The 15,918-nt window shown below is 43.8% G+C and overlaps 1 protein-coding gene across 5 annotated transcripts in view; it reads left to right on the top strand.

Annotated features, from left to right (window-relative positions):
* CRHR2 (corticotropin releasing hormone receptor 2) overlaps positions 1-15,918 on the top strand; it is a 135,313-nt gene that overhangs the window by 80,743 nt on the left and 38,652 nt on the right. For all 5 annotated transcript variants that reach the window (XM_014256721.2, XM_014256722.2, XM_088054476.1 and 2 more), the window contains one exon: positions 13,799-13,916. In XM_014256721.2, coding sequence (XP_014112196.1) covers positions 13,799-13,916 — 118 coding nt within the window. The remainder of the gene's footprint in view (positions 1-13,798; positions 13,917-15,918) is intronic.

The following is a 15,918-nucleotide window of genomic DNA, read 5'->3' as shown; positions in this document are numbered from 1 at the left end:
CAGCTTCAATATTAAAAACAACTGAGTAGTGGCAATTAAGTACTTCCCTGTACATGCTGTGAATTAAGATAGTCCATCTTTTCAAATTCACATTGTGTCATGCAAAACGTGTCCAGTGTGCAGCCAGAGTTAACCAGCATGAGATTCCTCAGGGTCTGTCGACACACCTCCATTCCCCAAAGTTCTAGAGATCTTCCAGAGAAGGCAACCCAAATTCATGTTCCATTACAGGCTGTCCATACCCAGATTCTGTGTTATGGACATCTTCATCACATTTACCTCTATAAGGTGCCCCAAGAATCCATCAGTTTTGATAATCAGTTTCTGTTATTTGGGACTTTTTTTTTAATGCTGTTTTATTTTGGATGGAAGAAGGTATGATGGCATTAGGTGAAAGGAGAGAATTTAGGCAATTCATGGCCAAAAAAAAATACAATCTGATAGCTCCTCATCTTGACCTAAAGTAGAAATCTGCCAGTTCCTTATTCCTGCCCCACTCCGTCCATCTACCTCACTCCATGAGTCCCTGCTAAGAGTGAAAATAGAGGAGACCTCCAGGAAGATTCAAGTTTTACATCTGCTCCCAATTTTTAGGCTTCTCACCCATGACTTGCTCAATTTTCCTTTGCTCTGTCAGTGCAGGTGGATCCCAAAGGCAGTGCTGTCTCAAGGGGGAGGCTGGAGCACAGCTGCTCTGTTGGAACATAACTGTTGGCCAGACTTTGGGATCTCTCACTCTGGGGGTTTTAGGAGCAGGTGAAATATCTGGCATGCACGGCAAAAGGTGTTGTTGTGGTGTTCAGCTGGTCAGGAGGATGTTCTGCTCTTTAAAATGAGCTCCAGCATCACTGGTGCTGCCCCAGCCCAGTGGGGCTTAGTCCTCCAGCTTAGTCCTCGGTTGTGCTGAAGTGGGAAGGGGGAAGGAACTGGTTCTCAACCCTGTTTTCCCAAATTTATTCTGTCACCTTGTACCAGCTTCATTCTTCAATCACAACCCACGCTCCATTTAGTGGAAAAGTCTTTCTGCCCTAAACACTGAGGCATCACACACCTGTTTTAAGGGTTGGGAATCTCAGATGTAGCAGCAGGTGATGAAATCATTTGCCATTTGTGTCCATGAGACCCAAACACAGCTGGGAGGGGATGAGAGCTCAGCCAGGGCCCCCCTTTTCCTGTGAAGACCCATTTTTAGCCTTGTTTTCTCCACATCTGCCACATCTGAACCTGTGCAATGACAAGCAAGCCAGTAAACATTTCATTTAGCACCTAAATGATAAACAGTGAAGGAGAGGACTTGATTGTTGCTGGCACACTGGCTGAGTGCCAGTGAGTCACTGAGGCAGCTCTTAAGGTCCAAGTCAACAGCAGTTTCTCAAGGTCTAAATGTAAGCGGTCTTAAAATTGTGAGAGCTGTGCTGTCTGTACCATGCAAAACCAAACAAACTCACAAACAAAAAGGAATGCACCAAGAAGGAAAAACAAAGAATTTGTGCACAAAGTATGCTGTAGATGGAGGTCGATTGATTTCCAGTGCAGGCCTGGAAAGATTTGCTCAGGGCACTTCCCTTGGCATTATTGAATGGGTCTGCACTGCTGGGATTCTCACAGTCTGTTTGTTCTCATTAACAGTCAAGTTTGCTCCCTCCCTCAGGTGCACACAGGCAGCTCCCACTGACTCAGCCTCATTGTCCCACTGAATCACAATCTCGCACTGCTGAAGCAGAAATTTTCCATAGGAGGAATCCTGCTATCAGTAATACCAATCAAGATGAAGAAAAAAAATAATTAAAAAAAATTCCAGTGGATTAAAATACTTCTTTTGAATCACATTTTTCCTTTGCTGATGCTGATAATGCAGAAACCCAAATTGCTTTGTCCTAGATTTTCCCTTGTCACTGTGTTGTTAGAGCATCCTCTGAGGTAGAAGGAGAGTCCTTTGTAAAACTCCTGACTTGTTTCTAAACAAAGTGCTGGCAGAGGCCAGCAGTGACCTGAACTTCCATCAGAAGTTTTATTTGTGCAGTGGTTATCAGAGAAGAAGTAGGGGAATAAAGGTATTTGTTCTGGAAAGCATCAACGTCCCTGCTGAGTTTTGAATCCAATAAAGGACGGTGCTGACAGGAAGATAGGCTGGAGATTAAAAATGACATGTCCGTGCTGGATAAAGGCAGCTATAAAAAAAACCAAACCCACAAACATTGTCATAGCATCTTTTGTCACTACTATGGTAGCAGTGAAAGCAAATTGAAGTTTTGGGGGAAATTCTGCTTTCCCGTTGCCCTTAAATTTAGCTCTTTCTATTTCCCCAGTAAAGCATTTGATTTTTTTTCTCCCTCATAAGCCTGAAGCAGTGTCTCTGTTCTTTCTTATGATTACACACAGATTTCCTAAATCCCACATATTATTTCTCCCCAAAAGACTGGAACATTTTTTTCCTAAAACAATATAGTTGCTTCTTTTTTTTCCTTCTCCCCCCCTAACCATCTCCTATCTACTTTCCTTTATTCTCTCCTGTTCCAAGTTCCTTTGAACCACCCTGTGCTCTTCAGTCTGGTGCAGGATTGGCAGGATTGCTGCTGCAGGCCTCTGTTTGTAAGAATGGAAGAGTTTGATTAAACGATTTTAGAAACCTGTCTGTAAAATGCAGAGCATCAATACAGAGCAGGTTTCACAGAGCAAAGGGATGTGGCACCTCTCAGAACCTGCAGACTGAGGATATCTCGAGTGAGGAGGAGATCTGCTTGATTAATTCTGGTTTGCATTTAAGAGGATGAGGTTTCTGATGTGACTAGAGCAGAGTAGGCTCCACATCTAAGGCACAATATCTTTTCTTCTTGTGGAACAGGAGGAAAGAGCAAGTCCCAGGTCAGGACATCACTTAACAGAGCTTCATGTCAGTGCTCCATGTTCTTCCTCATCTCCTGCCTTCCCACCCAGCCCAGTTCAGTCTGATCCCTCTGCCACTTCAATAGCAGAACCTTCATTAATGATTCAGGCACATGGCAATGTTAAACTTCGCCATAAATCCTGGGCTGGGTGCGATGGCTGTGGGTTTGAACACAGCTCTGTCCCACCCTGTAACAGTCCACAGTAAAGTCCACAGAGAAAGGCAGGAATGAAAATTTGGGAGCTCTGTAAATAAGAACAAACCCAATGAGGGAGCCATCTTTAAATACAAAACATCTGAAGTGCCTGTACTGCCTGAATCTCTGTGAAGAGTCTCATCCAATGAACTCAGATGAAGACCAGAAGCACTTTTCCTATTGATTAACCCCAGGCCATTGCCTTTGCTTCCCACTGCCTTTCCTCGCTCCCTCCTCATCTCACATCTGTAGGACTTGTTCTTTACACTCTTTGTATGGAGCCTACGCCACACAAAATAAAACCCCAGAGAGCAGGGCCCTCATGAGCTCCTGGAATAATAGCAGTAATTAAAAGTGTGCCCAGAGAGCTCTGTTCTTAAAATGTGAAAGGTTTCACAAGCTGCATCTGAAATCGTGGTATTGTAACCTAGCACAAAGAAAGCCACTGAGGAGTGTTGTTGCTGCCTATAAATACATCACCACTGGATAAACACTGGGAACTGAAGAGCTGCTTATGATCAAGGACAGTGTCAGTGCAAGAAACAAAGGGTATAGGTGCTCTACGGACAGACTTGTGAGTGGATGTGAAAGGATGATTTCCAGCCCACAGAGCAGAGGGGTCCCAGAGCACTGTGGTAGAGGAAAAAATTCAAGTTGGAGTCAAGCTAGAGTATTGGGAATTTATGAAATGCTTTTGCTCAGTAACTTTCTTGACCTGTGGTTTGGAGGCCACTTTCTATCCTGTGCTAGAAAGATGTTACTGCTGGTATATTTCTGTTGCTGCCAAGATTTTTGGCTGTGAATTTTTGGAGATGGACATGAACGTGTTCGAATTCTGTTTATAGAGCTGCTTACAAGATCTAGATCTCTGCTGACTGGCAAGCTAAAACCTGTCTGTGTTCTGCTTGTGGCAATGATGGAATGGTTTTGGGAACAGTGGAGAAAACATTGCAGCTTTTCCAAGGTTTCAGAGAAAGGAGGAAAGGAAAGTTGGGTCTTTGCAATTTATATATGAATCATGTTCAGGAGTGCAGTTTGATTTAAAAAAAAACCAAACAAACCACATCCTGAGTCACCTCTGGGAAGGAAAATCAGAGAATATGTTTTCAAGGTGATGTTTAGTGTTATGAACTGCAGATGCACCTTCAGCTGTTCAAGTGCTAAATGGTTCAATTTCAGTTTTCACTCATGGAATTGCACATATAGGTCCCTCAGTAACTCCACTGTAGTTGTTCATCACTCGGGAACCTTCTCTTCTGCCTAATCTAAAAGATAATTCAGATGCTGGAGGGAGTCCAGGGAAGGGAACAGAGCTGGGGAACCTCTGGAGCCCCAGGAGCAGCTGAGGGAGCTGGAAAGGGGCTCAGCCTGGAGAAAAGGAAGCTCAGGGGGAATTTGTGGCTCTGCACAAGTCCCAGGAGGGGACAGCCGGGGGGGATCAGGCTCTGCTCCCAGGGAACAGGGACTGAGGAGAGGGAACGGCCTCAGGCTGGGCCAAGGGACGTTTAGGTTGGATATCAGGGAAAATTTCCTCACTGAAGGAGTGGTCAGGCATTGGAACAGACTGCCCAGGGCAGTGATGGAGTCACCATCCCCGTAAATGCTCAAAAAGCACGTGGATGTGGAACTTGGGGGCAGGGTTTAATGGTGCTGGGTCAATGGTTGGACTTGATGATCTTGGAGGGCTTTTCCCACCTACAGCAATTCCATGGTTCTGTGAATTCTGCTGTTTCACGTTACTCTGTCATCTAAAGCATGAGAGGGGGGAGGGGGATGTTTCTGTCACCCCTAAATGGGCCATGGACACCCCTGGCAGCCTCTGGGTTGCCTCTGCCTGATATGGGAACAGCAGCTTCCCTGGGGATGTGCCCAGGCTGAGCCACTGGACACGTTTCCTAATGCCCAGTGAGCACCATGAGAATGAATAATTTAGACCAAGCACAGGAATTATTATTTGGGAAGTTTCCAGTCTTTCCTGAATTCCTGGCCAAATGCTCCAAAATAATTAAATATTTCACACCGTGTCTTGGTGTAAATGAGGCCAAGGAGAGTGTGAACAGCAGCATCAGCAACTCAGACTTTCTTCCTTGGTTTATCACCACAGTATCTGCAAATGTAGATAATGTAATAAACTTTGCTAATTGTGTAATTGTATTAAAAGTAAAAAAAAAAAAATTGAAAAAAGCATAACCTTTGAATTCCCTAGCTGGTTATTTAAATTAATTTGGTTTCAGATTTTTTTTTTTTTTTATTTTTTTTTTTGTATAATCCCATAAGGGGATTATGAATGAGGACATGCTGTGCTCTCATATTTCCCAAACAGTAGCTGTAAGCCAGATCAGCTACTCTGAGCTCTCACTGTCTGGCTTCTGATGTCCTGTCTATGATTGGTGCAATCCCACTGCAGTAGTCACTCTCCATGGAAAACATTTACCTTTCCACAGTGTGAACTGGTAATTACAGTCTGTGTCAGAAAACTTAAATTGCAAGGCGTTTTCTGCTCAAAAAGATACTTTACAGCCCTGTTTTCTCTTCGTTCAAAAATTACTGGCATCTGACCGCCATTTACCAGAGTCCTAAATCTTTTCTTCAGCCACACTCACATGCTGCACTAAATTAAGTCATCTGTATTTATCATTTTTGTGAAAATTGGGGATTTTCTCCAGTGGATGACTTGATGGCACAGTTAGGGTTGGAGTTGTGTCCTTGGAGTATGCAGGGGCTGGGTTTCAGCTCTCCCTTATTTTTAAGCAGCGAGCACAGCCAGTCTGGGGCTGCCCTGCCTGTTGCGCGTTGTGTTGGCTGCATCCTTCCCACCCCTGGAACATCAGTGCTGAAAGCCTTTGTGTCTACAGCAGGCAGGATGCCCCAGGTCCTGCCATTAAAAACTGCTGTGCAGGCAGGAGGGTGAAGCTTTGGAAAAGACAAATGCACAGACGGTTCCACAGTGGGTTTATTTTTGGGGTCTCTGTACATCCTAAATACTCATGGAAGTTGCTGCTTTCTCCTCTTCACCTGAGCATTTCATTCCTGTCCTCGTGATAAGCTCTCACTTCCTTCCAGGCTTCCATTCTTCCCTTGCTCTTCCTCTTGCTTTTCCTGTGGGAATATTTATATTCCCCAGGCAATTGCCACCAAGTAGCTGATTTTCCCTGCCAGCCTCTCCAGCTGCTGTTCCCATCTGGAAGCATTAGGAGTTCCAGAATATTTGCACTGATTGAGCACACCGGGGAAACCGTGGGGACCTCAGGGGAGGCTTCCATGTGGGTGAAAGCAAATAGGCCCTGGCAGGCACAGAGCCTGGGAAGTAACTTGCTGGGAGGTATTCTTCCCACTCCGTGCCATTTATGGGTTGTACATGTGCTTTGCCTGCCCTAGAAAAGACTAAAGAGGGGAAATGGTTTTTTAAGTATTGTCCATGATTCTCCTCCTTCTGGCATGTTCCACTCATGGAATGGGAAGAGCTCCAGCAAAGTGCACTCCTATTTTTCCAATCATCTATTTCCAGAGAGGCTTTGGGACAGCAGTCTTAATTGAACATCATTATTAATGGAATACTACATGAATTAATAGAAGGTTTCCAAGCTTCCTTAATAAAGTTTTCATTTGCGATTATTTCTATGCAGATGATGCAACTAATTCAGCATGCTTTCAACCATGCTGGCACATTATTATGATTGTTAATGCTAATTGTTTGTCTCATGCTTTGAATCAGAAAATAGTGGCTCTGTGCATCCCAAAGGAAAAAATACCACTGTATGGATAGAGTGAGGAAAAAACCCAATAAATCAACAGAAAGTTACTTCTAGTTTTACCAGGGCTATTTATAGATGGACATTTCTGTATCAGTGAGGCCACCTTTACAGAAAGACTTGATCTGATTTTCTTTCTGCCTTTCCAGATCTCACAATTTTGCAAGTCAAAAGATTGGGGTTTTATTTCTCTGCTTTCTCTATCAAATCACACAATTAAGGTCATTTGGTAGAAATAATTAGCAGGACATCTTCTCTCCACCAGCAATCAGAAGCAACTTCTGCCCACCTCTGACCCAGGCTGCAGTCAGCTGCTGGAGAATTTGGCTTTTTTTCCCCCTTTGCTGCTGTTTTCCTTTGTGGAAGCCCAGCTCTGACACCCTGCACATGAGGCAGTTCAGGAGGCCGGTGGTAGGAAACCGAGTCAGGGAACAACATGGGCTGTTCTCAGATCAAATAAAGGGCTGTTGTGTGCAATTTCTCACAATGCACCTGGCTCTTGATTTACTAATTAGGAAGGCTAAGGAGAAGCATGTTGGCTTTTACTTTAATTGCTTCTTCACATCCAACCTGCTGCAAAGCTGAGCTGAGTGCTCTGTGTGTGTGGTGAGAGGGAGGCTCATCCCAGATCCCAGATAATTTCATCTGGTTTGGCCAGCAGAGCCACAGGCTCTGGGACTCTGGATTCACTGGAATACACACATTTTCCTATAGACCCAAGGAGATTCATTGAGGTTGGTGTAGACCTCTAAGATCATTGACTCCAATCTTTACCCCGGCACTGCCAGCTCCACCACTAAACCCTGTCCCCAAGTGGCACATCTAAATGTTTTTTGAACACTTTCAGGGATGGTGACTCCACCACTGCCCTGAGCAGCCTGTTCCAATGCCTGATCACCCTTTCAGAAACAAAATTTTTCCTAATATCCAATCTAAACCTTCCCAGGTGCAACTTGAGGCCATTTCCTCTGGTCCTGTCCCTGCTCCCTGGAAGCAGAGCCTGACCCCCACTTCCACCCTCCTGGTCAGGGAGTTCTAGAGAGTGAGATCCCTCCTGAGCCTCCTTTTCTGCAGACTAAACACCCCCAGCTGCTCCTCATCAAACTTGTGCTCCAGATTCTTCCCAGCTTTGTTTCCCTTCTCTTCACAAGCTCTGCTATTGTTGTCCCCAAATTCCTGCAAATAAAAAATAAGACACTTCACAACTCAGTCTCCCATGAGTGTGCTGTCACTTGCTACACTCCTCTACCCGAAACCTCACATCACCAGCCTTTGAAACAGGTTTGGTGTCAGGTAGACCAACCCTTGATGAAAAAACACTAAATTCTCCTGGTGACACCATGCTCAGAGCCAGGTATTGATGATCTGCTGGCTCTTCCTCTTCCTTCCTTCATCATTCCCTCCAGCTGGAAGGATAGAGGAGAATGGTATTTGTGCTTCTTATCCCTTAAGCAGTTGTCTTGGTCATGAAGACAGGAAAATATGAGGATATGAAGCCATGAAAACATGAGGATACCTCTGCTGAAAGCCACAGCAGGACTCCTGTGCATCAGGCAGAAACTCCTGCTCTTTCAGGAGGAGGTGTCTGGATACATTCAGCAGGGAAAGCACTGGTTCTTAAATCATGAGGAGCCGATCAACCCTTTCATTTACAAAGCCAAGATGCCTCCAGTGGCTGGCTGTATCTTTTCTCTCCATGTCAGAAATTGTCTGTCCTTTTCTCAAGGAAATCCTTTTCCTTCTGTGTGTTCCTTCACTGACACACACCCCCTGTTTGTGCCTGTCTGACCTTGCTGTATTTCAGCGGGAAATTTCCTGCCCAAAATCTGCTGTCAGGCACAAGCAGAAGTGAAATTGCTGCATGTACCGTGTGAGTGCAGGATGCAGCACCAAGCACTCCTCCCAGCCTGTTCCACAGCCCATGGATGAGCAGTTTCTTGCTGTCCAGATCCAGGCATTTTCTGTTTCTTCACCTTGCAGCTTCCAAGGACAGGAGGGGGTGAAATTTGTGAGGAAATGCCTCCTCACCCAGCCCTTGGGAATGGGCAGAGAAGAGGAACCCAGACAGACAAAGGTGTTCTACTGTGAGTAACAGGTTATGAGCTCTTCAGTCCATTGTGTTGGTAGAGTAATCCATGGTCTGACCCCAGTGAATATAAACCACAAAAGGAGTCCAGTGACTCCTGGGAGGAATTGGGGCCACCAGTGAGGTCATTTAATGCATTTAAATAGTGTCTGAATCAGGAATATCTTCAGGCTGCCAGGAGCAAGGAGGTAAGAGCAAGGAACAACTTACAGTTCAAATGTTTTCTCCCTGTTTCAAATGCTCTTTCCCAAATTAATTTTTACTGATCCCCACAGGGACTGAGTCCCAGCCTAAATGGCACATTGGTCTAAGTGAACATGAAAGTTCTTCTGTCTCTATGTTCTGACCTCAATCTTTAAGTCTGTGGTGAGTGAATTGCTGCAACTTCTCTTTTTATTCCGTCCATCCTCAGCCCCATGCACCAGGGAAGAGCTAGCAGAAGAGTCCAGCCCAAGCTTTGACCAGTGATTTTTGTCTGAAAAGGATTAGAGTAGGAAAGCAAGAGTTAATTCCTCCTCAGTGGAAACCCATAGCATCAGTCCTTGGTGTCTTGTGATGTGCCAGCCTTCAGGATCTCTGGGGTGATGATTTGTGCTGCTGTTCTTGCACCATTCAGCACACATCAAGGCTTGTAAAACAAGTGGAAATGGCCTAAGAGATGTTACCTGACATGAAGATGAATAGGAAACCTTCTATCATTGGATCCTTTGGGCTGGGGAACTCTGAATGGCTCTGTAAGTCACAATTCTTTCCAGCAGTGCTGTAATTATGTCTGAAGCAGCAGTTCAGCACCCAGTCCCCTCAGCTCCCATTTCTCCCCTCTCCCTTGTGACTCTTTCCTTCCTGAGAGGCAGCTCTCTGCTCTCTGTGCTCTCATTCTCCTCATGTTACCACTGCCACCACCCCAGACTGTGACATTCCCCCTCCTGCAGTAAGAACAACCCCAAATTTCCTAGCTTCTGGATTTTGAGGGAATTCATTCATACCAAGGCCTGTGCCTCCAGAAAAAGCTCAGTTCACCAACTTGTGACACAGCTTAATGTGTTTTAAATTCCCCCTCCTGCCAGTTGCAGCATGATAGGAATTTCTTTCTCTGTGCTGCCTGCGAGGGCAGCTATTGCTGCTCCTGGAGCACAGGCTTGGTTACTTTTCCACTCCACAGAGCAAAGGCAATAATTAATCAGGGAGGAATGAACTGTGGGGTTCATTGTCATAGGAGACTGATATGGGTGTTTAAGTTTTCATAACGGGACGGGTCATTTTCATGAATAACAGGAGTATTTACATTTAAATTAAGGCTCATAAATTTAAGCTACCTTCTATCTGCAAAGAGCCAGGAAAAGACCTGTGGAGGATAAATGACTCCAGTGAGTATTCTGGTTTTTTTCCTCAGGCTTTGAGATGAATGAGTATGACAGGGTCAGCTTTGTCCTTTCAGCAAACATTAGCTGTGCTGCAGGTCTCCTGTTGTTCAGCACTTTTGATGGCCAGTTTGGGAAATGTCCTTCATTCAGTGTCCACCTCGGACTCCAGCCTGGCTGCAGAGATGAATTCTGTGCACAGGGTGAGCTCCTGAGCCCAGCAGAGCAGTCTCACATGAATAAAGCCTGGAATGAGTACCCTCCTTTCCTCAGTACCCCTCCAGATGCTTTACACCTACTAAATTACAATAATTCCACCCACCAGCAGTGCCTGAAAATGAGAGCAGCTTTTTCAGGTGGCTGCCAAGAGATTGTTCCCCTGTTCATCAACTGCAGCCCTGCACTGCTGTGCCCTGCAGCCTCCACATGCTTTATTATCCTGCAGATTCTCCCTCCCCTGACACAGTTATTTCTCAAGCCTCCCCTGCCCTTGGCTGTGAATTGCATTACTGCCACTGTGATTTCTGTGCTGGTGGTAGTTAGGAGACAGAACCATGGGCTCTGGGCTCATCGTGAACAATAACAAACTTTCAGTGTCCAGCTGGGACTCTTATTAAAAGATAATGAAAAGGAAAAGCAAAAAGAAAGGGAGAGGGTTAAAACCATTCTGTGCCTGGGGTCACATCACTGCCTGTGTTATTTAAGAAAGTCTATGACACTTTCAGATCTCTCTCAGATTATCTTTCATGGCTCTGTTGGCCCCAAAGACAGGAAGCATTTTAGGAGGGAATTTAGCAGGGAACTCTGCAAAAGGGAAGGAGGCAGTGGTGTGGGGTTACTCATACCCAAAATATTGCTTTTGCTAAAGGCAGTGGGACAGAAGAGCCAACTGTCTCTGTTTCATGGCCAAAGCCAGAACTTCAGGCTTCAGTTTGGTCAATTCCAGCTGCTGGCCACGTTTACACTTTACTTAATTTTACACCAGGAACACATTTTCCCTCAGCAAACGGGGTTTTTTAAAAACAAGGAGTGTTTTGATAAATACCTGTTAAGATTGGGGGTTTCCAGCACAGACCAGACCCTCTTGCTGTGGGTCCTGCACAGACATCACTAAAAGTCTGAAGGATGCAGAGTGATGGGCAAGAAGCAAGAAGCAGTAAGGAGGGTGAAGATCATGTAGATACTAAATAAAAACATAGAACCATAGAATTGTTAAGATTGGAAAAGACCTTTGAGATCAAGTCCACTGAATTTGTCTTAAGACAAAGAAAACAATGTACATTTGATGACTGGGATCTTCCTGGGGGAAAAGCTCTTGTTTATGAACCAAAAATCTACAATTCATTATTTGATCCTGTTTGCCTGTGTGTCCAGTTCAATGTCCTCTTGTAAATCTTGTGGCAATAAGATTGCCCCTAACCAGATTTAGTGATGTTCCAGCATATGGGATGATTAAACTAAAAAATACCTAAATATATCTGTATCTAAATGGATGCCTGCAGCAAGGAATTTTTTCTCCACCCACTACTTTATCTTACGTTTGCCAAGAAATACATTCAGGTGACAAGTGTGCTGGATCTGTTTTGTTGTTAGAGCTCTCAAAAGCAATTAATTCCATCTCAATAACTCAAAGTTTGACCTGCATTTCCTTAGTTTTAGTTCCCTGCCTCCTTCTCTCCCTAGAAGCAGTGTTTCAAACTCATCCTTTCATTTGTTAATCCTTGACCTGGAGGCAGTGAATAAAACTTTTAGGTGAAGAGCAGCTGCAGGACATTGATGTGCAGGATGATCCACGGAGGACAGCCCTGAGCAGGACGTTTCAGAGCCAGGTGGTTTCCTGGGGCTCAGCATGGGCAGCTTGGTTGCCTCATTTCTTTGAAAGCCAAACCCTGCACCTCAGCCCTTTGTTATAAGTGAAATTCTCAAAGTGAGAGGTGCCTGATATGTCCAAGAGCAGCCTTTTGGAGTTTGTAGCTTAAATAAAAGAGAAAGGGTCTGAGCAGCTGGAAATTTGTTCTCCAAATTAACTCATCATGAGTCACTGAGGCTCTCAAACCAAATACCAATTTCATTCTGGCAGCCTGAGTTGTTAAACTCAAGAGGCCATTTTAACATTGGCTTAGCAGGGTTATACCTCTGAGTGTCTCTCTGTAAGGATTTCATATGTGGGAGGTCTTCTGTTTGTTTTTTTGCTCAATTGCTTGAAATCTCTGAAAGATTTATGAGGCTGAAGGCCATAACAGAATTGCTTCTGGCCCTAAGACCGACTAATTTAGTCCTAGGAAAAATACAGTGAGTGTTTTATGACAGGAAAATAGTGTTTGTTGCTAAGAAGTGTGGTTTGTTTGCTGTGCAAAAGACCTGAGGCAAAAAAAAGTTGGTTACTGGATTGAGACTCTCCTTTGCTGTCCATGGGGTGAGATCAGTCAGTTCCAGCTGAGCAGCTTTGAGCCACTTTCTGTGTTTGTCCCACATTATCTGGCAGCTTTCCTGGCAAGCAGGGAGCCTGATCTGGCCACTGCCAAATCCCAGGAACTGCTCTGGCTGTTTGAGCCCCTCTGGAAGTGATTTTCATAAATGGAGTGCTTTGCTTTTACCTGAGAAAAGATCATTTAATTGAAGATTCTGCAACTGCAATGCTGTAACTTGGCACTTGCCATCCTTTACCAATTCACAAAGAATCAGAAGAGAAATGCTCTGGTCTTAAATGACTGAACCTGTCACGAGTAACTGTGTCTTGCTTCAATGATGCTTTGTTTTCTGTCAACAGCCTCATGCCCTGCCTGCCTCCTGGAGCCATTTCCAGCAGCAAGTGTATTTCAGATGTGCCCTGTTTTGTTTCATGGCTCTGTGTCCCAGCTCACTGCAGCTCATATTTTACATTGTGCCCATAATTTACATTGCACCTGAATGGGGGCTGGGGAGGGGCTGAAAACAGACACAAATATTTCCTGATGAAGGAGGTTGTGCAGCTCTGCCTTGTTTAAGGTACAGCCAGCTAACCCAGGATTGAAAACCAGGCAGTTCATGCTCTCCATTGCATTAATTCAAACTCACCCAGGTATGCCTGTTCAGGAATTAACCAAATGTAAACTGTTCCAGCTTTGCCACTCCAGCACAAATATTTGTCACTAAATCTCCTTCCGTGAGCAGCTCAGCAGCCTCTAGGGCAGCCTGGTTGTTCAGAGGCTTTTTTATCAGTTCCAGTGGTTCTAGAGATGGAGGGAAGGGGAGCAAAACTAATAACTGATGACATGACAGTTTGAATGTTTGATTTTTTTTTTTCCCAGTAGATCCTGTTTCACTTGCTTGAATTGATTCAATTGTGTTGTCAAGACAAATTCTTGTACATGGCTTTGCAAAAACACAAACCTCCTGTTTCATAGAGTAACAGAGGGATTGCAGGGGGATAAAGTGTGCAATAAACAGAATTTACTCATTTGTTTTATATAGTTATTGATGTGTGTGTGTGTATACTCACTATATATGTTCACTTAAATGTGTTTCCCTGTTCAGGAGTATCAGATGCCTGCGGAATATTATCCACTGGAACCTGATCACCACGTTCATCCTGAGGAATGTGATGTGGTTTCTGCTTCAAATGATAGATCACAACATCCACGAGAGCAATGAGGTGAGTGCTGGGAGGTGGCAGGGCCTGGAGTTCAGGGCATTGGTATAAATTGGTATAAATTATAAATAAGTTTCTTGGTATAAATATTGCAGAGGACACTTATCCACGTGCTCAGAGAGACTTTGATACTTCCCTTCATTTCAGTGTCATCTGGGCACTCATCATCCTTGATTAGCTCTCCAAATGTAAGATTTGACATCTGAACTTCAGTCCCATGCTTTGGGAAAACAAACAGAGAAATCATTAGTGCCCACATAAAGAAGATGTCCGTGCATAAATCTCTATTATTATTCATCCAGACACTCCTTTGAGAAAATGTAAATTCTGTTAATTTGGTGTTTGCTCTGTCTGTGTTTCTGACAGTCTCACACTCCAGAAGATGGAGTTTATGAGATTTATGTTCAACAGTTTCATGCTCTGTGACTTGCTCTCATGATAATGCTGCAAATTAAATTAAAAAAATTAAATTAAAAAAAAATCTTTATTGAGATTTTTGCAGTTATTTAGGAAAAATCTGCTGGAGACAGGACTCAAATACCTCTCAAAATGTGAGCATGAAGTGCCAGTGAAAATATAACCTGCAAATAAAAGGACAGATCATCACATGCCCCCGTTTTCATTAACTCATCTTTCCTCTGCAGCCTTTTTGGGAAAGGTGCTTTATACAAACCTGGTGATAACTTTGTTATGTGATTGTGGGATAAGCCAGTCAAAATAACAGTACCAAAATGAATGGGAACATCATTTATTCTAGCTATTGATGTGATCTCTTCTGTGCTGATCAGTGGAGGTTAAATAACAGATACAGAAGCATCAATGTGGAAATATTTTGCATTAAGTTTATAATGCTTACCAAAAGTTCAAGAAGGAATTGGTGAAGTTACCAGGAGTCTAATGGTGGGTACATGTGGAGATCAAGAACCCTCAGTCAAATAAACAGAAAGGTGTGAACTAATGAGAGATCTGCAGTTTTGGTTTACTATTCAATATTAATAAATTCACAAAGGACTTGCTCAAAATTTATTTTATCCTGGTCTCCTATGGAAGTCATGAAGGGGGAGATCTCACCATCATTACTTGTCTGTCCCAGAATCTTCCCAGTCCACCAGCCAGATCCTCTTAGTTCTGACACAGGAAAAATTGACTTGGATATAATTCTATTTTTACAGGAAAATCAAGGCAAGGCAATTTGATTTAAAGAAACTTTTGAAAACAAAATGCTTCAGCTTCTTCTGGGTTGTTTTGGGCTTTAATCCTATTTAAGGGTGAAGCCAAACTAAATTTCAGACATTAATGAAATAATACAGAAGCGAAAGTGTCAGCACATCCAGAAGTGTTCTTCTTTTTATTTCCATTCAATAAACAGAAATGATCACAGCTTCTGGATGGGCTGCCATTTTTGTATCTGTGCTTCTTGCTCAGTAAATTGTTAAACCTCAGAATTTTCCTGGGCTTGGTGCTGCACCAAACTGGGCTTGGTGCTGTTGCTCTGTTGGCCACCTGTAGAACATCAATATCTCCTGCCTATGGAGACTAAAATAAAATTAACTGAGGGTAAAAGTTGCAAATACTTCACTAGAGTTAATTAAAAGGCTGGAGAATGGTGAGACCAAAATGACCAAAATCAGTGATAGCAGAGAACCCAGGTAATTAGAGTTGTGCTTCAGGGAATGCAGTCGATGTCTGGAAGTTTTCCCAGACTTAGGTGGGCAGCAATATGGAAATTGCCCTCAGTTTCTTGTGATTTATTGCTGGGATGTTGCCACCTGGAGGTCATTGTGCCTCCCACAGCTGTGTTCTCACTGCACAGCCATTCTGGAGACATGCCTTTACTGATACACAAAAAATTCCTGTTGAGGCTGTGGCAAAACTCAGAGGTGACATGTGACATGGTGTGACTTAGAGAATGAAACACCAGTGACAGGAACAGAGGAGATAAACTGGATGATAAAAACATGCCTTTAAAATATTTTTTTTCCTTTAAATATCAGTTGTGCTTCTT

The sequence above is a fragment of the Pseudopodoces humilis genome, chromosome 1 (genome assembly GCF_049639895.1).
Source record: "Pseudopodoces humilis isolate 2021_Gansu_Grassland_sample_001 chromosome 1, ASM4963989v1, whole genome shotgun sequence".
Classification (NCBI taxonomy): domain Eukaryota; kingdom Metazoa; phylum Chordata; class Aves; order Passeriformes; family Paridae; genus Pseudopodoces; species Pseudopodoces humilis.
This window is presented reverse-complemented; position numbering and strand designations above follow the sequence as displayed.